This window comes from Nelumbo lutea, chromosome 3, assembly GCF_056320005.1.
Source record: "Nelumbo lutea isolate HS-2025 chromosome 3, American lotus-T2T, whole genome shotgun sequence".
Classification (NCBI taxonomy): Eukaryota; Viridiplantae; Streptophyta; class Magnoliopsida; order Proteales; family Nelumbonaceae; genus Nelumbo; species Nelumbo lutea.
Window position 1 is genome coordinate 18,388,684 of NC_142686.1, and position 21,451 is coordinate 18,410,134.

Consider the following 21,451-nt stretch of genomic DNA (forward strand, 5'->3'; position numbering starts at 1 on the left):
CTGAGTTCTTCCTTGAGAGAGTTGAATCGGTAGACTGAGTTCTTCCTTGAGAGAGTTGAATCAGTGTGGTGGTAGACTTTGACTCTGAGAGAGTTGAATCGGCTTAGAGAAGTTAAGGTGCGACTAAGTTCTTCCTTGAGTTCTTCTTGTTCGTTCTAGAATGAAAATTAGCAGGTAGAGAGAAAAGGCGCGCGGGAGGAAGAAAATTGCATCCCCACTTTTTTTCTTTCCTCTCATTATTAGATTTTTCATTTGCATTCTCAACCATTGATTTTAATTCAAATCAATGGTTCAAAAAAAATGATATATCTTAAAAGTCTAAATTTACATTAGTGGAATTTTAAAAGTGTTGTAAATGGCAAGTTCATAAAAGCCACTTAAACAAAGATATAGTGGCGTTTTATACATGCATTTTATGGCAATTTAAAATCAGCCGCTAAAAAAAATATATTTAGTGGCGATTTTTCTGCATATATTATGGCAATTCTTAAAATTGCCACTAAAACTAACGTTCAATGGCACTTAAATAAATGCTACTATAGAAAATGCCTCTAAATAATGATTTTCTTGTAGTTCTAGCTTGAAGACTTTTAATGAATGCAAAAGAACTTGACTCCATTCGCTTTTTTGGAAGCTATTTACCTGAATAATTTATCTGGGTAAGTGCATTTATCTGTGTTCTTTTATTTTTTAGGTAAATAAAAATAATCATTTTAGTCATAAAAATCTATTATTAAAAGGGACAATTTTGTTCCATCCAAGTGTTGACAACTCCCCTCCCCCCCCCCCCGGTGGAAAAGTTATCCACCTGGGAGAGATCAAGGTTCAAAGTATTAATACAATTTGGCATGCCAAATTGGGTATACCGGACTTTGTATCAACACTCCTTTATATTTTTTTTAGATTTTTTTTTTCAAAAAATGTTTGGGGAGTCAAAGGCTTGGTTACACCCTAAAACAGGTCTTACCTCGAAACTCTTAATATTTTGCGTATTAGTTATCCATCAATGTGATAAGTATCAGCTAATACATAATGAAATTTTGAACCTTAGGAGAGATACCTAGGGAAAATAATTTTTTCATGGATCCCACAAAAATCTTAATATATATATATATATATATATGGGTATTTTGGTCAATGGAACCAAAATCCCATTGATCAACTTCCCCCTTAAAATCTAAAAACCAAGCGGCCCCAAGTGTTTGACCACCCGCAGGATTGGACTGATGAATCCGTATTAGTTGCACCTAATGATTGTGTAGGGAGCTATTTAACCAATAATAACATGGGGTTTTTATAGTTCAGTCCACTTCAGAGATCTGAACCCCACCGTACAGGTCAGATGAATCCTAACTTTAGATTGATGACAAATCCACAGATAGGATGTGATTTATAGGGGGACTATTAATAGACTAGAAGAATGGCTATAATTTCAGATTTCTGAGGTGGAATGCAGTATAACTGTCCCTAATAATAAACATTGGAGAAACTGCTTGATGGCTGATGGAGACGTTTTTAATATATTGGTTAAACAGCCCGTGCAACTAATCCGGATTCTGGACTGATGACTGATCAAGCCGGAATAGTGGCTGGCATGGAGACACCAGTCACCAAGACATGGTGTCTAATTAGGAGTGCAAATTAATGGGATCTCAAATATCTTGTAATTTTTTAAGGCTCCATTTGTTTAAAACATAAAATGGGGCAGACATTTTTTCCAAGTAAATTATTTGAGATATATCTTTCTCCTTTTAGTAGAGAGGTGGAGTAGATAACTTGACTGCAAAAACTACAAGGAGCAAGTAAACAAATAGACCCGAAGAGAGGTCTCAAATCTCAACATTTGACTAAAACCCTAGTTGAGACATAAATAATTCATCTTTTAACACTCGAAATGAAAATGATATGTCATGTCTTTTAGTATCATATAATACACACATTAGAGGGGGATTAAGAGGGTAGGTCAGAATAGAGTGCATATGAAGCCCACTAACCTTACTATAGAGAATTTGTGGTTATATCGGTTTGATCCTATACCTCCATGCTTAGAGGGGGAATTGGTATCTGCTCCCCATATAGCACTCCTCACACCAACCTCACAGCTATATCTCATCATGTATTGGGAACATCTCCCATGAATAATAGCATACAGGTACTAAAACTGTTCCCCATGTGCAGGTGGAACACGATCTGAGGTTGGTGCGAGGAATAGATATGGACTCTTGGAGGGATCCCAAGCAACAATCTCAATTACTAGGTCATTATTAGCAAATGGCATGTCATGTCATGTCTTGGCTTCATTGTCTATCACATCTAATGGTATTAATTTTGATTATAACTAGTTGTCCTCTTCAAATTCCTAACAACCTTTACCTACATGATAGTTTGTAATATCTTTTTCTATCATTGTCTCTTCAAATTTTAGGCCCTGTTTGGTTTACAGGAATAAGGGTTTGGAATCGGAATCAGAATGGGCTATTTCAATTCCAACTGTTTGGTTGGACGGGATCGGAATCTCATTCTCGTTCCTGCTGGAATGGCATTCCCCATTTGAGGGAATGGCCATTCCCTGCCTCTCTCTTGGGAATGAAATCTCATTCTTGCTGATTTTAATTCTCATCCTGTCGGAACCAAATAGATTATGAGAATGGACCATTCCAATTCCGGAGGATTTCAATTCCAATTCCAACTGTGAACCAAACGGACCCTTAATAACATAATTTGATTAACTTTTATAAATAGTTTCTTCTTTCATTAGGGTTACTATAAATGAAATGGGTATATTAAGCCCCCTCTGAAAAATCCAGAATTACCCGTGGGAGATGTTCTGAATGCATTGTTGTAACATGAGGTTGGAATTATCGACAAAAAAAACATTGCTATGAGGTTGGTGAGGAGCAAATTTGAATTCCCCTTTGAAGCCTTGTGTACAAGCATGCTCAGTGTGTCAGGGCCCAGCTAGTAAACTATTGTTTTTGGTTTGGCATTTAAATGCAGAGAAAGTAAAACATTGGGTGCACTTACAAGCAGTGTTTTGGGAATCATCTAGGCAACCAATTTTATTTTACTCTTAACCCATTCCTTAGCAAAAAAAAAAAACGGTTGATTTGATTAATAATCCATTGACCCGGATAGTCGAATCATTGACCCGTTCGACTTAGACAACAGTTTATGGCCTTTTTATTTTAATTATTTTTTATTTTTTATTTTTTAAATTTAGAATGAACCATCCATTCAAAACAGATGATTGAATCACTAACCTGAAAACCAGTGGTTAAAACGGTTCCAGTTCAAAATCAGTTTTTAAAACATTACTTACAAATTGTTGAGAAGCCCAACTACCCTAAAGACTTGGTGATACCGATAATTTGAATTTTTGTGCGTTTATTAATATTTAATATTGGTTGCATATTGCCTCAATCAATTATGTTAAATTTATTAATTTATTTTTTATAAAATATACTTTCTCCTTTAATAAGATATAGTTACTATTACATTCAATCAATTGCGTTGTTTGTTACACCGTTTAACATATGCACCGTAGGTTTTTCCTGACTTCTCTTATGGAAATTTTAAAGGATTAGGAGCCAAAATCCACATATAAAACATTAACGTGATGGATGCCATGATTAATGATCCGCATATCATTTAATTCAGCAATGCACATTGGAATCATGAAACTGACCTCGACCCTATATAGTTGGGATAAGGCTATGTCTCCTGCTGCTTCTTAGCCCGATTGATCTCAAAAGACTATAACACGCATATATAAGAAAAAGAATAACAAATTGCTTCTATTTTCTCTCAAAACCAGATTTTCTTTAAAAAAACGTTGATTTTAGTCAGCAAACCACTGGCTCAGGTAATTAATCATTTGAACCGTTAGAACGATTTTGACCATTTTTTATTTTTTTATTTTTTTATTTTTTGTCAGAACAGACCAACAGTTTGACCTGACCGATTCAGTCTCCGAATCGGTTTTAAAAACCATGTTTGTGTGTGCGCGTGAACAGTTATCACACACGGACACCGAATTGTGAAGCTGTGCAGTGGAAATCAGAAATCTGCCCCTTTTTTTTTCTCCCTTGCCTATAACAATTTGATATTTTATACAAGGAACTTAAACCATACATTCCAATGAAACCAAGTACAGTGGTGCAAGTAAAAATCCATCAGCTTTGATCTCAACATCTGTCATCGCTCAACTTCTTTTGGTGCAAATTCATTGACACATTCAAGAGTTACCTTTTACATATGCTGCATCTACTGATCTACCAAGGAAGTAGAACTATTCAAGTTAAAAACCATGTAATTTTAAAGTCTATAAATCAGAATCAAATATTTCATTCCAAAAACTTGCAGTGGTTTAAGTAACAGAAGTCTGCCTATTGAATCAAGCACAAAAGCACAATCCGCTAATACCACAAGTTCTATCAGATAATGTAGCAATTGAGATGGAATAATTAGCTCTGCTTCAACTCTTTTGATTGTTTCTGTCTCTCCATCTAGGCAAGTAGATCCAATCCGCTAGCAATTCATGAAGATTGTCGGTCTCAGACGACTCTGGCCTATCCCCAGAGAAGCTTAGGGAACACTGGTTGGAACTTTGAACTGGAACCATCGACCTGTCTCTAGCCTCAGTGTGAGGAACCATTAAGGTGTTAAATTGGAATGGTACATTCCTAATAGGTTCCTTTAAATAAATTTTGTAAATTATCAAAATACAAAAATGAAAGCGATCTATTTCTTCAATCTTTTCGAGAGTACAGCATCGACAACCCTTCTGTAGAAGCGCCAAGATGGATTTGAATTTGTAAGGGCACGTTGACCAAATGGGTGTTGCTTGACATAATTTTGAACATCTGTAGCCACTGCCAAACCTTCCAAATATACTCGAAGATCTCCTCCTGGACCTGTTTTAGAATTATTCATGTAAAACTGTTGCTAGAGTTATATGCCAGACCATACAAAACTTCAGCAGATGTAAACCACTCATCATCCGGATCTCAAGGATTCTTTTCCAACCACAAAGTATTTTCATTTGCCCACACGAAACATGCCATTCTCAGTGTTCCACTGAAAGGGATATGAGATCCCAACAGTTAAACCCAGTATCATGATCCTACCTGATCATCCAACTTTAACTTTTTCCACACTTCCTCCATGTTAGAATACCATTCAAAAGAATGTGACAGATATATGGAAAACCATCTGTTGGAATTAATTCAGATGTAGGTTCAAGAGGCCCTCAATCAGTGTCACAACTGTCACTGTGGTTGGAAATTCTCCATAATCCATATCTTCTACCTAACATGCAGCTTGAACATACTGAAAACAGAGAAGTTAAGGACATACAGGAGGTCTCACCTAATGAATTATCTTTCTCATCCCGAAAGCTGTAGGAATGAGGGAAAACTGCCGTATATGGCTAAATGGTGAAAGAATAACAAAAGCAAAAAGAATTAGGCAAAACCCAAATAAGTCAATAATTCTTGTTAATAGAGCAAGAAAGCAATGCATAGCACTCACAGGGTTGAGGAGTGCTTTGTAAGGAGAGTCATCCAACAGCAATGTGTTTGATTCATTATATTCCCCTATGTTCCATGAGAGACCAGGTACGCATTTATTCCATAGTTTCTTCAACTCCTTCAAGACCAATGGCTTCTTCTCATTGCCCACAGTGGTAAAGCCTGTGGCAGTACAGTGGGATTGGTCCTGCAAAAACATGTGCAACAAAAACATATGAGAATTGCACTCTAATTTAAACTTGTACAGCGCATTGTTTGCTTCACCAACATGAAAAGTCAAAGTTTCCAGACTTCAACTAAATACAAGGCACTTGAAACAAGTTCCTAGAACTTTTCCCCCTCACAGTTTTCCCTTTTTTTCATTTTTTAACCATCAGGGTAGCTCATAACTATATAGAATTATCAAAGTTCTGTAATGACCTCAGGAATCATACTTGCATTTACATATCAACTAATTTCTTGTTTATTGACTCTGTCATGTCAGTTCCATATGGAGCAGCAAGTTAAACAAGACTGGAGATAATTGACACGTATCAACTAAAGCTCTTCTATATATGCAGTCTATCAGACACTTGGCAATCCATTTGGTTTTTTTTTTATCAGCTTGGCAATTCATATGGTTAGAACACTCAAAACATCAATTTGTTCTAGTCTAACATCAGCCCCATATATGCTTATCAAGCTCTGGTACAAACTACTGCAGTAAGCATTAGTACACCATGACCATGCTATGCTATATTTCTCTGCAAAGAGTTAAAAAGATGGACAGAAAGAACCCAAAGAATCATCAGCATAATTTGCATCTCATTTGTAACAGCCACTTAGGCTTTAATTACAAAAGTGATAGAATCCTTTTATCATAAGGATATTGACCATTTTTGCTACCACAATGAAGAAACAGGGACATGGATGGTGACTTTGCTAAATTACCTACTTCATTGACTTCAAAACAAGTTTCATTACCATTTGGCCAACTCATATTAGGGAAATGTTTATAAACCAAAACCCTTAATTATAGTGTAAAATAATAAAAACCAGCTGGCTTATCCTAAATAAGCTCACATAGAAATTTCCATTCCCCAAGGCCCCTAATTGCATTGAAGATTGAATAGAAAAAAAAAGATGTAAAATAAATAAAGAAAAATGAACAACCAGCCAACTCTATAGACACAAATATCCAGCATTTAACTTAGAAAACAACATATCAATTAGAATCTAATCAACACCTTTAAACAGAAGTGTTAGAATTGTTAGTAGTTAACAGGGGCAGTATTGTCTTTTCATGCTATTATTTCTCTCTTATATCTGCTGTAACTTTCCTAAGGCTATTGTAGTCATTTCAGCCTTAGTAGAATGCTAATACAACCTGGGTGGACAGTAAGGAAAAAAAAAACAGATTTCTCCTTTTTAGTCTTCCCTCTTTTCTTCTCTTTTCCTTCCCTTCCTCTTCCTATCTTCTTCTCTTTCTTTCTTCTATCCTTTTCTTCACCTTTTCTTACTTTAATAAAGTTGGAAAATGGTATCAGAGCCTTGAGGTCGAATGTACTGTTCGCGGCACTGTTCACGTCTCAACTTTTCGTGCCCTAAGAATAGAGAATGTTCTTTGTTCTTTGTTCTTTGTTGGAAAGGAAAAGGACTTAAGAGGACTCATCGCCCACTTGGAAAAGAGGCTTTAGTGCCTTGTTGCAGTGTTGTGTGAGTTGGTAGTATTTTTCTAAAAGCCCTCTATTCGGCAATTCTAAAAGCCCACCCTTTCAACTAATGTTATGCAACTTTATTCTTCTTAGTATAAAAGAATTTTATTAAAAATAAAGAAAAAATGAGATCCCCCTTCCTCTTCATCCTCCTCCGAAACCCCCTTAAGCATCCTTGTGTTCGGGAGGCTTACACCTCTTGCGTTCTGAACTACGCCTCACACCTCTAGGTAGTGGAATACCTCGTGTCACGCCTCTGCATTTTAAAACATTGGTTTCAAGTTGTGAGGTAAGTGCTCCTCAATTTGTGGTGATTTTGTGGTGGTTTGTGTTGTGGTGACACTTTGTGGTAAGTATGCAATCTTTCCCAAGTGTTTCTAAAGTAGAGGGCTGATGATTCTTTGTGTTTTTCCTAAAGAAAAATGTATGTTACAGTAGTTGCATACCATAAGTTTGACAATTTGCCTAGGTAACAAATCAATGATCTCCTCTCACTCATGGCTTCATCAAATGGTAGCACTAAACCTACAGTAGTTGTGCAATCAGATTTCATGACTTCTCAATTAACTATGATGAAACTCAATGGTACTAATTATATCCCGTGGGTCAAGTCGGTTGAGGTATCTCTCATTGCAAAAGAAGTACATCAAGGAGGGTCCATTGAAAAGTGAATCAAAAGGGTACAATGAATGGGTACAAGAGAATGCCCAAATTATGACATCACTTTGGAATAGTATGGAGAATCACATTAGTGTAAACCTTATGTTTCTAGACACGGCCAAGGAAATTTGGGACCATGCCAAGCAATTGTACTCTAGACAAAACAATGTCACAAGAATTTACTAGTTGCACCAAGACTATTTTTCTCTTCAACAAGAGGATAAAAGTGTTGAAGAATACTATGCTTCCCTAAAAAGCTTAAGGAATGAGCTCAATGTTTATCAACCCTTATCCGCTAATTTGAAGACTCAACAAGAACAACGAGAACATCTAGATGTAGCAAGATTTTTATCTGGGTTGAGGTATGAATTTGAACCAGTGCGGGCCCAAATCTTAGGGAGAAGTGATCTTACATCCTTGTCTGAGGTTTTCTCTCGCATAAGGAATGCCTCAAATCCACATAGTGATCATCCCCCACCTTTAGAGAGATCAGCCATGGTGGTTTCCAGAGGAGGTTTTACTAGTAGACATATGTGTGCTAGAGGTGGAGGAAATGTGAGGGGTTTTGGTTGTGGGCCCAGAGGTGCACGAAGAGGTGGTAGAGAGTTTGATAGTGCAAGGGGAGGTGGTGGTTGTAGTGGTAGTAGCTAGGGGTGGATTCAAGCCAAGCTCGAGCCTCGTACTATTCGGCTCGGCTCGGCTCGAGTAAAAAATTCATAAGCTCGAGCTCAATTTTGAGAAAAATCGTTTTATAAGATATAATTTTTTTTCATATTAAAAAATTAAGAATTATAATAATTAATAATTATAATATTTTTATTATATATATGTTATTTTCTATAATTTTATTATATATATTAATATATATATTCGAGTCGACTCGCGAACCTTACAAGCCAAGCTCTAGTAGGCTCGAGCTCGGCTCATTTCATAATCGAGCCAGTGAATTGGTCTCGAGCTCGGTTGAAACTGAGCTAAGTCGAGCCGAGCTTGAGCAGCTCATGAAAAGCCCAGCTCGTTGCCACCCCTAGTAGTAGTTGTGGTTCAGCCTGTGAGTGCTCACATTGTGGACAAGGTCACACAGTCAACTTTTGTTATGATCTTCATGGCCCTCCATCTTCCTAGGCTAACCAAGCAATGGTGGAAGGTGATTTTGGGAGTCTTAGTGTGACTGAAAATGCTCTTACTTCCAATATTGGTAAGGACAAAGGCATAATCTCTATCTCACGTTAGAAGTATGAAAAGCTTCGCCAGTCTACCTCTTCTAGTTCTGCCACTGCTACACTTGTGAAGTCAAGTACTACTTGTCTTGCTTCAAACCACATGATTGGCTCCTTAGACATGTTTGTATCCTTATCACCACCTTCTACCTCTCAAACCATTACCTTAGATGATGGTTCTTCTTCTACTATTACCGGTACCGGTAATGTGTCTCTTGGTTCTGGCCTTAGTTTATGCTCGATTTTTTTATGTTCCTAAGTTTCCCTTTAGTCTCTTGTCTGTAAGTAAGCTTACTCAAACCCATCATTGTTCTGTAACATTTATCTTTCAAATTGTGTCATTCAGGATCTCAAGACAGGGAAGACGATTGGTAGCGATTGTGAAGTTGGAGGATTGTACTACTTGGATGACCATGGTCCTTAAAAGGCTCTACATTCCTCTCTTACACCAAATCAGTGGCATTGTCTGTTAGACAGTGTATGCCCTTAGCTCCAATCAGATTGATGTACAGATACATTTATTGTAAATGAATAAAAGTACATAATTGTTTCATGTTATCATTGGTGTGTTTCTATGTAATTACCCCTTAAATTGGACACTTATGAGACTCGTGTTAGTTTAGAATGTTCTCAGCCGTTGGATAGACTTGAGGAGTTTATCCTGCCAAGGCTGACGTTGATGTGCTGCCAAAGAAGTTGGGGCAGCTTGTCTCCGCTACTAGGGTTAGACCCAAAGCACATGTAGTGTGTGTTTGTTTGAAGCACTGAACTCGGACCATTTTCCAGTTATGCCCTAGACCTAGGAGACTGATGGGCAAAACTGGAAAGTTACACCTAACCCCTGGACTTGACTATGGTATTGCATTGGGTATCGGATCGGGTTGTCTTTGATATGCCAATCAGTGAGATTCTTTGAGGGTCAAAACCTAGGTATGTTGGGGCAGTCTGAGAATTCACTTTAGTGGGTGATCATAGTGATAGGATCAGCCCCTTTGTCGGATAAAGTGAATGATCGAGACTGCACTTTCTCTGATGGAAACCAAAACTACTGGCAGTCGATTTTAACCGTGTTTGAGATTTGTTTTGCAAAATATATTTATATGATATGTATATATTATGTTTCAAGAAAAATGTTTGTAAAAATGTTTTAATTCCCGGGACCTATCTGAGCAGAAAGTGCAACACTGCACCTTGCTGTCAAGGGAAAGGTCCTTCCCTGTCGGACAGTGTTTGATCATTATGGGCTGAGAGCTTAAGTGTAATAGACCATTAAGGGTTGTTTACCTGATGGGCTATATCTTACTTAAATCCATTATCCGTGGGCCTTCATAGATGGCTGGACTCGGGGGCCATTTAATTGTAAATGTTGGGTCCATTTTTAGCCCATAGTGATGGACTCAGGGGTTCACTGTAATGACTGCACTTAGGAGTGAATTCGGCCAGGCCTTTTCATAGAGACTGGGTTGAACCCATATGAGCTTATGTGAGGTCATTGTTGGGGTTCCATGCCATACAAATTGAACCTAAATGGGCCAACAACTCTCTTGGGACGTGAGCCACTTAGTTAATGGGCCTAAAGCCCATGATTAATCAAGTGGTCACATGATTGCCTAAGCTGTCATGTGACTTGGGCGAATATGGGTTTGGAGCACCCATTCTCATAAGAGGATAAGACATATCCATTGATAGAGTCCAAATCCAAATAAAGATTTGGATTACAAACCTCCTAATTTGATTAGGAGTGGTGCTTCTTAAGGATTAAGAAAAGAGAGATCGATCTGCTTCAGATCACTTTGCTTTCAACTCTTTCTCTCTGCTCTTGCTGCCCAGAAACCCTAGTTCAACCTCCAATTCTTGGGACTGTTTTTTTATCAGTTCTACCTCTGAATTTTGCAAAAAAAAAAATGTAGAGAAAAACCGTGTTCATCTCCCTTGTTCGATCCAAAGAGTTGGATTGCAATTTTGCTGAAAACTGCGTTGCTGAACCGGCTTAACTCCAAGTTGCGCCATCTTCAGTGGAAGCTGGTTTTGGGCTTTGATTTGGGCGTGAAATACCACTTTGGGAGTTACATTTGTGGAATCCGTATCAGGTATACATCTCCCTCCTTTTGGTTTCAAATCTGATCCGATTTCGGTGCAAGAATGAACCTAGAAAAATGCTGAAACTAGGGAATGCGATTCCCGGAAGGCTGAAAGAAATTTTTGAAATTTCACCCAACCATCTAGCATGGTTCAGCCATCCATATGATGGATCTGACCTTCCTTCATTGTCCTCTTGGTCATCCTTCTTAGTGTGTTTTGAAAAAGCAAGTCCCAACCTTGGAGTCTGTAACTCAGCTAGATTGTGAGTTATGTCAGTTAAATTAACATCATAGAGTATCCTTTGTTCCTAGGGATGATAAGAGAGTCCTGAGTCCTTTTTCTTTAGTCCACTTAGATGTTTGGGGTCCTAATCGTGTGTTACCTTATAATGGATTCAGATATTTTGTAACATTTATTAATGACTATTCAAGAATGACATGGATTTACTTAATGAAGGATCGTTCAAAATTGTTCTCTATTTTTCTAATTTTTCATGCTGAGATAAGGAATTAGTTTGGTGTATGCATTAAAGTGTTTCGTTCAGATAATGCCAAGGAATACTTTCATAATAATTTTCAGTCTTATTTTGACTCTCATGGTATACATCAGTCCTCATGTTCACACACTCCTCAGCAAAATGGTGTGGCTGAAAGAAAAAATTGCCATGTGATTGAAACTGCTCAGGCCTTGTTGATTCAAATGTCAGTTTCTAAAATCTATTGGAGTGATACAATTCTCACCTCTTATTTTTTTATAAACCGTATGCCTTCTTCAGTCCTAGATGGCAAGTCACCTTTCTCTATATTGTTTCCTTCCACCTCTCCCTTCTCTCTTCCTCCTCATGTGTTTGGTTGTGTGTGTTTTGTTCACAAATTAGGCCTATGCCATGATAAACTTGACTCCAGAGCTATTAGATGTGTTTTTCTTAGTTACAATCATACCCAAAAAGGTTACAAATGCTATGATCCTGTTTTACGGAAAGCTTTTATTGCTCTAGATGTTACCTTCTTTGAGAATTTACCCTATTTCTCTAGACGTGAACCTTCTCCTTCTATTCCTCTTCCCTTTGAATCTGGTTATGTCTTTATTCCCTTGCCTACTATGGAGGAGCCTATTCAACCATCTATTCATAGAGTGTACTCTAGATGTGATAAATAACCAAAATTGTCGCCAGTAGTTGATCTAGCTCCAGCTTCTAACATGCCACCAGAGTCTTTGCCATTGGCAGATCCACCATCCACAAATCTTGATCTTCATATTGCCCTTCGTAAAGGTTAGCGTACTTGCACAGATCACCTCATTTCTCAGTATGTCTCCTTTGCTCACTTGTCTCCTTCACATAACGTTTCATTTCCCTTCTATCCTCTGCTTCTCTACCGTGTTCTCTACAGGAAGACCTCTCATCTCCTAGCTGGAAGAAGCAATGGATAAAGAATTTCATGCTCTTCAATCCAATAATACTTGGGATCTCACTTCCTTACCACCTAGGAAGCAGGTTATTGGTTGTCGATGGATATATACAGTTAAACACCATCGAGCAGTTCAAAGCTTGACTTGTTGCAAATGGGTATACTCAGACCTATGGTGTGAACTATTCAAAAACCTTCTCTCCTGTGGTTAAAATAGGTTTTGTACGAGTGTTCATTTCTTTAGCTGTCCACTTTGGTTGGCCCCTATTTCAGCCTGATGTCAAAAATGTGTTTCTCCATGGTGATCTTCAAGAGAAGGTATATATGGAGAAACTTCCTAGGTATGTTGCTCAGGGGGAGTCAGGAAAGGTGTGTCGATTGAAGAAGGCTATCTGTGTGCTGAAGTAATCATTGTGGGCATAGTTCAGTCGTTTTAGTAGTGTGGTACAAGATTTTGGCTTGAAACAATGCAATGTTGACCACTCCGTGTTTAGTAGAGACTCGTCATCTAGGAAGATCATTCTAGTAGTGAATGTTGATGATATTGTCCTCACTGGCATTGATACACATGGAATTGATGAGTTGAAACAATTCCTACAGCAACACTTTCAAACTAAGGATCTAGGAACCTTGAAGTACTTTCTTGGAATTGAGGTAGCTCGATCAAAGTGGGGAATCACTCTATCCCGAAGAAAGTATGTTGTAGAAATGTTGGATGAAACTGAGTTGTTAAGATCCAAGCTAGTTGACACTCCCAGTCTCCCATGGATCCCAATGTGAAGATTACTGATAGTCAGGGGGAGCCATTAGAAGACCCTACAAGGTATCAGAGCCTAGTAGGCAAGTTGATCTACCTTACCATCACTAGGCCGGGCATCTCCTTTAGTATTGGAGTCCTCAGTCAATTAATGCAGAATCCAACAACTGCTCATTGGGATGGTGTTATGATGGTGCTGAAGTAGAATGCTAATACAACCTTAGTATTGTAATCATTTCAGGGGCAATATCTACTGTAACTTTCCAAAAGGGAATTGTTCAGCCTTAGTAGAATGCTAATACAACCTGGGTTCTCCTTTATAGTCTTCCCTCTTTTCTTCTCTTTCCCTTCCGCTTCTCTTCCTATCTTATTCTCTTTCTTTCTTCTATCCTTTTCTTCACCTTTTCTTACTTTATTAAAGTTGGAACAATAAGCAATTATAACTTCTATTCCATCTTCAAGCATTGGATAATGAGAAGTTTCAAATTGATGGCTCAAGTATCAACTTGATGACTATTCCTGTAGGGAATGTCTTGCTAAAAAAGGATCAGATATGGAAATACAAAAACTGAGAACTAAGACCACAGTTCTTGTACCTGAAAATAAAAAAAAAAAAAGGATTTCAAATAAGTGAGCAGCAAACTAAGGTTGCGTTTGGTATCAGTGCCGTTTCTACGTGAAACCTTAGGAGTTGATCAATATAAATTGGTGTGAATTGTGAGTCGTCATGTCACATAATCAGAAATGTTTTGGGTTGACCAATACAAATTGTTGTTTGTTACCTGAAATGTCAAATTTGATTTTTCAACTCTAAATGGCAATGGCCAGTCCCCAATATGCATTTTTTTAGTTGAATGGAATCCCTTATGTGATGTGGCAACTCATATTTCTCAACAGTTTTTATTGATCAACCCCAAACATTTCATGAAGATTCAACAATGATACCAAACACAAACTAAATAATGTGCATTCTGCTTTTATGGCATTGTGGCATAGAGAATATTTATTCATTCTCCAATACTAAGAACATGGCAACAGACTGAAGGGAAAACACAAACACAAGATTAAATCTCTTACCCAGCAAAATAATAGATTATGCCTCATGTCTCCCATAAGATGGCATACCACAACATCAAGATTTTGTCTGCAGATAAGAAACACTACACATCATATATGAAACTCCACCTCCACAGTGTAGGGAAGTAACACCAGAAATATATTAAGCTGGGGAAACAATAACTAAACAAGAAGCAAATTAAGGAGCCAATGAAATATAGAATGGAGAAAGAAATAGCATGATCCATAGGTTTAAGGCATACTTTGCTCTCGAAGACCAAACACCCACATCAAATCTTTCAAAGCAGAATTTCAAGAAATCATCACAAAAAGGCCTTTTGAAAACTGAAACAGGAAAACAGCATTCCTGTTAAGAGTTAAGCAGCTACATCATCAAGAATAACTCCAAAGTAAACAAAGAAAAGTTGGATTCAATCCCCACCTGCCTTTTTCCCAACTCTTGTATATGCTGTGTAGCCAGGAGGAACAAAACAAACAATATCGGCAAGCAGCCCATTCATGTCAAGAATAAGAAGCTTTCTTCTGCAACTAACAGGTTCTCTCTCTAATGAGGTAAAAAATCTCTCAATTGGTTTATCCTCTCTTTGCATCTCACCTATAGGAACATCCATTAGGGCATTTGTAGTTGGTGGAGAAAGAACCATCTCATCCTCCTTGCCATCTCTTGGAGATGCCTCAACATCTTCCTCCTTGGTTTTATAACATTCCTTAACTGCCCTTCCCAACTCCTCTTTCTTCTGTTCCAGTTGTTTGGTCGAATGATAATGAACCCAATCTTGTACACAAAGGTCTTCCTCGGTTGTATTTTCTGGTTTCACAGCAGAAATGCTAAATCTGGAGATAACTAAATCATTGTCTTCATAAATATCTTGTTCCATAGTCCTATCGGTTCCCCTTATACATTTCTTTAGGGCAATTGTATTGTCAGGATTGTTAACAGAAACATTATCTGCAAGGTCAAGGAGCTCTTCTGAAAACTCTCTTGAATTTAGCTCTCCATGGTTCTCAACTTGATACGGTAGATTTTGCATAATCTGCAGTGAGGTACAAAGACCCTCCTCTTTGTCAATTGCCCCTGATTTACTACTTGAGGAACCAAACTTCTTCTCAAGTGACTGATCATCACTAGCAGTGGCATCTTTCATTTGTAGGTTTTGCATAATCTGCGGTGAGGTAAAAAGACCCTCCTCTTTGTCAATTGCCCCTGATTTATTACTTGAGGAACCAAACTTCTTCTCAAGTGACTGATCATCACTAGCAGTGGCATCTCTCATTTGTAGGTTTTGCATAATCTGCAGTGAGGTAGAAAGACCCTCCTCTTTGTCAATTGTCCCCAATTTATTACTTGAGGAGCTGAACTTCTTCTCAAGCTGATCATCACTAGCAGTGACATCTCTAATTTGTAGGTTTTGCATAATCTGCAGTGAGGTACAAAGACCCTCCACTTTGTCAATTGTCCTTGATTTATTACTTGAAGAACCAAACTTCTTCTCAAGGGACTGATCATCACTAGCAGTGGCATCTTTCATTTGTGGATTTTGCATTATCTGCAGTGAGGTACAAAGACCCTCCTCTTTGTCAATTGTCCCCAATTTTTTACTTGAGGAGCCAAACTTCTTCTCAAGTGACTGATCATCACTAGCAGTGGCATCTCTCATTTGTAGGTTTTGCATAATCTGCAGTGAGGTACAAAGACCCTCCTCTTTGTCAATTGTCCCTGATTTATTACTTGAGGAGCCAAACTTCTTCTCAAGTTCCTCCATATCATGTTGCCCATAAGGGTCCACTTCTCTAACAGCTTTCTGGAGTTCCCTGAGCTCATCATTCCTCTTCTGTACAAGGCATTCATCAAAATGGCTAAGCGTATAAACATCATTAGAAGCATCACCTCCATCAATAGACTTTCCTGACTTGTTCACCTCAAGGCTGTTCACCAAGGTAGCTGGAGTGTCTAAACAGTTAATAGACACAGATATTGGTGAACACTCTTCTAAACTTCTTTCCATGTAGATTCTAACTTCAGATGCTTTTTGTTGCACATTTTTAAACTCTATAACATTCTTCTGTTCTAGGCATTCTTCAGAAGATGGAGCAGATATAAGAGTGTCATCCCCCTTAGCAATCTCTTTCCCTTTCTTTCTTTTTATTTTGCTCTTACTTTTCTCCAAGGCAAGTGCACCGTCTGAACAACCAACCACAACATCCCTCATGCTAGTTTGTATAATCTGCAATGAACTGCTAAGATAATCCTCTCTTTCTGGTTTCTTACCATCTCCTGATGACCCAAACAACTTTCCTTTCTGCTTTTTATATGCTTGAACACTTAGTACTGGGGAGGAACTACCATTAATTAACATACTGATCTTCTTAGTAGAATTATCATCTGCACTTTTTGATGGGCCACTGCATTTCTTCAATGCCAGGCTACCGTCCATGAGCACTCCATGTTCCTTCCTTCCAATAGAATCCATTCTTGCTTCTTCAAGACGGCAATCAAACCTAGCTTTTTCAAGATGTTCAAAACTTTCCACCTTTGATTCATGTGGGCTACATGTTTCCGGCAGCTTTTGGCCATCAACCTTCTTCTTCCATTCTTTCTTTTTCTGATGTGTGCCCACCTCTAGCAACTTCAAGCTGCATTCTTCCAACAGCTTGTTTTCAAGGCTGTTAGAGCTCATGGTCCCCTGTCTTCCCTTTTCTAGAATTACAATTCCTTCATGATTTTCTCTTCTGCACAAAACTGATTCCATATCTCCTCTGACCAACAATTCTTGGCCACCTTTCTCAATTGGGTCCTGAAGCAGATCAGTCTTCGCAAGGATACCAGAGCTCTTCTTCCTCTTTATCTTACTTTTTGCACCATTATACTCTGTATGGTATTCTTCTATTTGAAGTGTAGTTTCAGGGTTTGTTATTAACCATTCCTGCTCCTTTATTCGATTCCCCATTTTATTTGACTTTAAATCTTTGTTTGAAGGGGCACTATACCCCTTATTCTTCCTCTTTGTCCTTGTGTTTATCATGCCAACTTCTTCACGGTTTTCTGTTCTATACAAAGTGGTTTCTAAATTTCTTTTAATTGGCATCTCCAAGTGATCATCCTCTAGCAGATTGTTATCCAGGTTACTATCTCCTAGGTATTTTGAACTGTTCCTTTTCATCTTTCTTTCTTCTGTGTCCAGTTGATCATTTTCTGTTGCCTTTGGAGCAGCCACTGGCTTCACTGGAGTGAGCAATTCCCTCATAATCTCTTCTAAATGCTTTTGATCCAATATGTTGCTTTGAGGGGAACCATGCCTCTCCTTTTTGCTCTTCCTCTCAACATTATTTCCTTTCTCATGATCCTCCAATGGATTCTGATGCATGTCATTATTTTGCTTAACAGGCAAATGCAAGGTATAATCCTGAAATGGATTTTGATGCAGGTTGCCATTTTCTGCATCATTAGACTTCTTTCTTCTCTTCTTAATATCTTTCTGTGTTGCAGACATTTCTCTACGATCCTCTCTTGTTTGAAAAACAGCCACTGCCTCTTCTTTAATCCACTGCCCCTTCAAATCCAAGCTACTATCCTCCAATATATTTTGATTTGAGTCATTGCTTTCAGAGAAATTAGGGACCTTCTTATTACTCTTTGGTTTTTTCCACGTCTTGTTTGCTTCTTTTTCACCATCTACTGTTCGCAAAGAAACTTCCAAACTTTCTTTAACATGCAAGGAAGGATTTTCATCACTCTTCTTCTTGTCCCTTCTCTTTTTTTGACCCCCATTCACCTCTACATGATTTTCTGATGTTTGCAGAACCAACTGCATATTTCTTTTGCCTTGCAGCACCTCCATGGTATTCTCCTCTAATGAATCTTGACCCAGTTCAATGTGCTGAGGGACACTATGCAATTTCCTTTTTGTCTCCACCCTTCTCACCAAAGAGCCCCCTTCCTGTGGCTTTTGATTTACGTCATTAGTTTCATGAACATCATGTATTTTCTTCTTATTCTTCTTTTTCCCTTTCTGCACCATGCCACACTGCTCAAGATGCTCTGCTGCAAAAGGAGCATAAGTGGGTAAGTGAAGATCACTATTGTCAAGAAGATCTTGGTCTATGTCAATATTTTCAAGAGAACCGGACCTTTTCTTCTTCACTTCTATCTTTTCTTCCTCCAAGTCCTCACTTGTATGATTACATTTTGTTAGTAAAGAAGTACCTGTATCTCCATGACTGGTTTGTTTGAGTGCATAATGATGAGCCAGGTTTTCATCTTCAAACTCATTGGACCTCTTCTTCTTCTTAATCTTCTCCTTCGGGATTTTCTTTGTGATACTTACTTCCTTCATAGTCATCGAACCGGCCTTTAACCTTGCACTGAATGGAGACCTCGTTTTTGAATCTTTTCCCAGGAGTACATTTTTTTGTCTTTCCTCAAGAGGAGCAGTTTCTGTACCCTTTACCGTCCTTATTAATCTCCTTTGGTCCTGCAACAATGCATTAACTATCCAAGTTCTTCTCTGAAAGCACCATCATTTTTCATCAAAAATTCTAATGGAAAACTTTGTATGAACATACAGACGATATCAGAATGGTTTCATTACCAAACATTTTTTTTCTAGTGGCGTTTCAGGAAATGCATACTTCTTCTTCGAAATACTCTCAGCGAGTTGTTATGTAGCAGTGTAGATTCTCCACCTTGCCTTATTTTATCTTCGTTGCCTTCTAGTTCAAGTTGATTTAAGAATCACTTCGCTTCTCTTCTAAGTCCTCCCTAAAAGGCAATCTAAGTAACTCCCTTTTTCTCTTCTTCAACTTGGCATCTTCTTCATCAAATCATGCGCCCGTCGAAAACATCCAGATCTACCTCTACAATTACTTCCACCATCTACGGATTTGATGCTTATTCACCACAATTCAACAAATAATACCATCTCTTCATTAGAGATGAATGCAACCAAATGCTCGAAGAATCAATGAAATTTCAGGTTTTAGATAATGCATAGAAGAAGCTCGGTTCAGAGAAAAAAAAAAAAAAAAACAATTCGATTCAGAAACAAAGAAATAGCTTGATAAATTGAAAATGTCAGAAACCAACACGGACTAGATGAAACTAAATATGGACGCTGTTTTCATGTCCAAACAGATTTCCAGGGTTTTCGAAGTTTACCTGGTGCAAGGGTTTTGCAAGCGTGCACCTGAGCACCTCTACTCGGAAAGGGAAAAAAAAAAAAAAAAAGGTAAAAAGACGTAAACCTCCTTTGATTTTTTTCCCAAATACTAAAAAAATCTCCCTTCTCAATCCAAATTGGACTAAAACCTCCCTTCTCACATCGATAAGCCGTCTTATGTAACAGAAGAGTTAACTTACCGGAAAATTTGTAACGGAAGTGTTGAAAAGTCTAATAAGACCTTGTTGAAAGCTCCGTGTGCATCAAACACAATTACGAACCCAAGTTAACATGGCCGCCGAGAGCCAAGAGCAGGGAGGTTGGCATTGACATTTTCCTCCCAATGTGTTTGAACCTGGTCGTACTCGATCGATTACATGCAATTACATTGTAGTGAAGTTACAACTGTTGTATTTGTTTGTGGTGTAAATATGAATTTGTGTAAGCACAGGTAAATGGGAAGGCAAGGAAATAATTTTGAATAATTCTTTATTGAATAGTTGGGAGATTAAAAAAGAAGAAAAAGTTAATATAATTTTCAATTAAAAATCGAATTTTAGCAATTTATATTAATTTTGTCTTATCTCATTCTTTGGGATAAATAACTCAATTTATTCATACTTGTTAAAGAACGGATACAAGGGAAAGCCCTTTAAAGTTTCAAATGCCAATAAAGTTGGAGATGGCTACCATGCAGAATGTCAAATGTGCAAACAATTTTTTACAATCTAAGAAAAAAAACTAAAAGCATAGATGGTTATTAATTATCGGTCAATTCAGGATGACAAAACTTGTTTGTGGATCTCAACTGTGGATAGATAAGATATTTTCTATGTGTCAAGATCACAAAGGCTCATCACTAATTTTTGTCTAGTGGATGTAGGGGTGTCAACAGTATTCGAAAATTTGATTTTGAATTTGATATTTGATATAATTGAATTAAATTTGGATAATTCAAATATATAATCGGTCAATTTCAGATATGACCTAATTTGATAAATATCCAATTCGATCGATTAGTTAATTCTTATATATAATATATAAAACATTTTATATAATTTATATATAATAATTAAGTTATATAAATAATTTATATGTTTATATATTTTATATCAATAAAATTTGTATTTTATCTATTTATTAATTATCTAAAATAATTAATTAATCGGATTCGAATCGAATATTTGAATATTTAATCAGATTCGAATTTAAATATTAATTTTCAATATCTTTCAGATATCGAATTGAAATCGGAATTGGAATTTATGAATGGATTCGAATTTGAATATTGTCTGATCCGATTCGAATTCGATCCGTTTACACCCTTAAGTGGATGTAGTGTTTTTAAGAGATTGATAAAAAATGATCAGGACTCACGCCCTTTTCTTAAATGTTAATTAATATCGTTACCCACACCACACGAACCATGACGTCCCCTACCTTTACCTCCTTTAAATTCTTGTAACCATCTATTCATTCTCTTATAGAGGTATAAATTGGGTTGGGTTGCCTGCGAACCACACGAACCACGACGTCCACACCACACCACACGAACCACGACGGCAAGGCATGGGTCCGTATGAGCCTAGGCCGTGAACCGTGCTGGACCGACTCCCCAACTTACCCCTAAAGGCGGCACGGCCAACACTTGCGTGAACCGCTCACGCCCGACCGACATGACCCGTATTACACCTCTAATTACTTACATGACGCTTATTAAGATTCTGATTGGATGTATAAAATTACAGACCCGTTGGATTGGAACCTCTAGTTCCAGAAATAAAATTACATAGTATGGATCTTGTATTAGTAACAGGGAATTCCCCGGCACGAAATATTCTAATCTGACGATTTTCCTGTGGGCCAAT

The 21,451-nt window shown here is 37.7% G+C and overlaps 1 protein-coding gene across 6 annotated transcripts; it reads right to left on the minus strand.

Moving 5' to 3' along the window:
- Window positions 1-4,312: 4,312 nt before the first annotated feature.
- On the minus strand, window positions 4,313-19,566 carry LOC148863333 (uncharacterized). Of its 6 annotated transcripts, none has more exons than XM_088974213.1 (7): window positions 19,017-19,566; window positions 14,849-18,899; window positions 14,670-14,751; window positions 14,428-14,494; window positions 5,530-5,715; window positions 5,368-5,428; window positions 4,313-4,913 (listed from the first exon to the last, which is right to left on the minus strand). In XM_088974213.1, the coding sequence occupies exons 2-7, from the start codon at window positions 18,765-18,767 to the stop codon at window positions 4,741-4,743; spliced, it is 4,488 nt and encodes a 1,495-aa protein (XP_088830339.1). In that variant the 5' UTR covers window positions 18,768-18,899; window positions 19,017-19,566; the 3' UTR covers window positions 4,313-4,740. The 6 variants fall into 6 exon arrangements, with proteins under 6 accessions (XP_088830339.1, XP_088830343.1, XP_088830342.1 ...); XM_088974217.1 differs by having other exon boundaries at window positions 14,849-18,466; window positions 18,556-19,500; XM_088974216.1 differs by having other exon boundaries at window positions 14,849-18,469; window positions 18,556-19,447.
- Between the last annotated feature and the right edge of the window lie 1,885 nt (window positions 19,567-21,451).

Coding starts and splice junctions, on each gene's coding strand:
- LOC148863333 (XM_088974213.1), bottom strand. CDS start 18,767: ATGACTATGAAGGAAGTAAGTATCACAAAGAAAATCCCGAAGGAGAAG. Junction 5,716..14,427: donor ATAATCTATTATTTTGCTGG/GTAAGAGATTTA, acceptor ATGTTTTTGCAG/GACCAATCCCACTGTACTGC. Junction 4,914..5,367: donor TGAGAAAGATAATTCATTAG/GTGAGACCTCCT, acceptor ATTCTAAAACAG/GTCCAGGAGGAGATCTTCGA.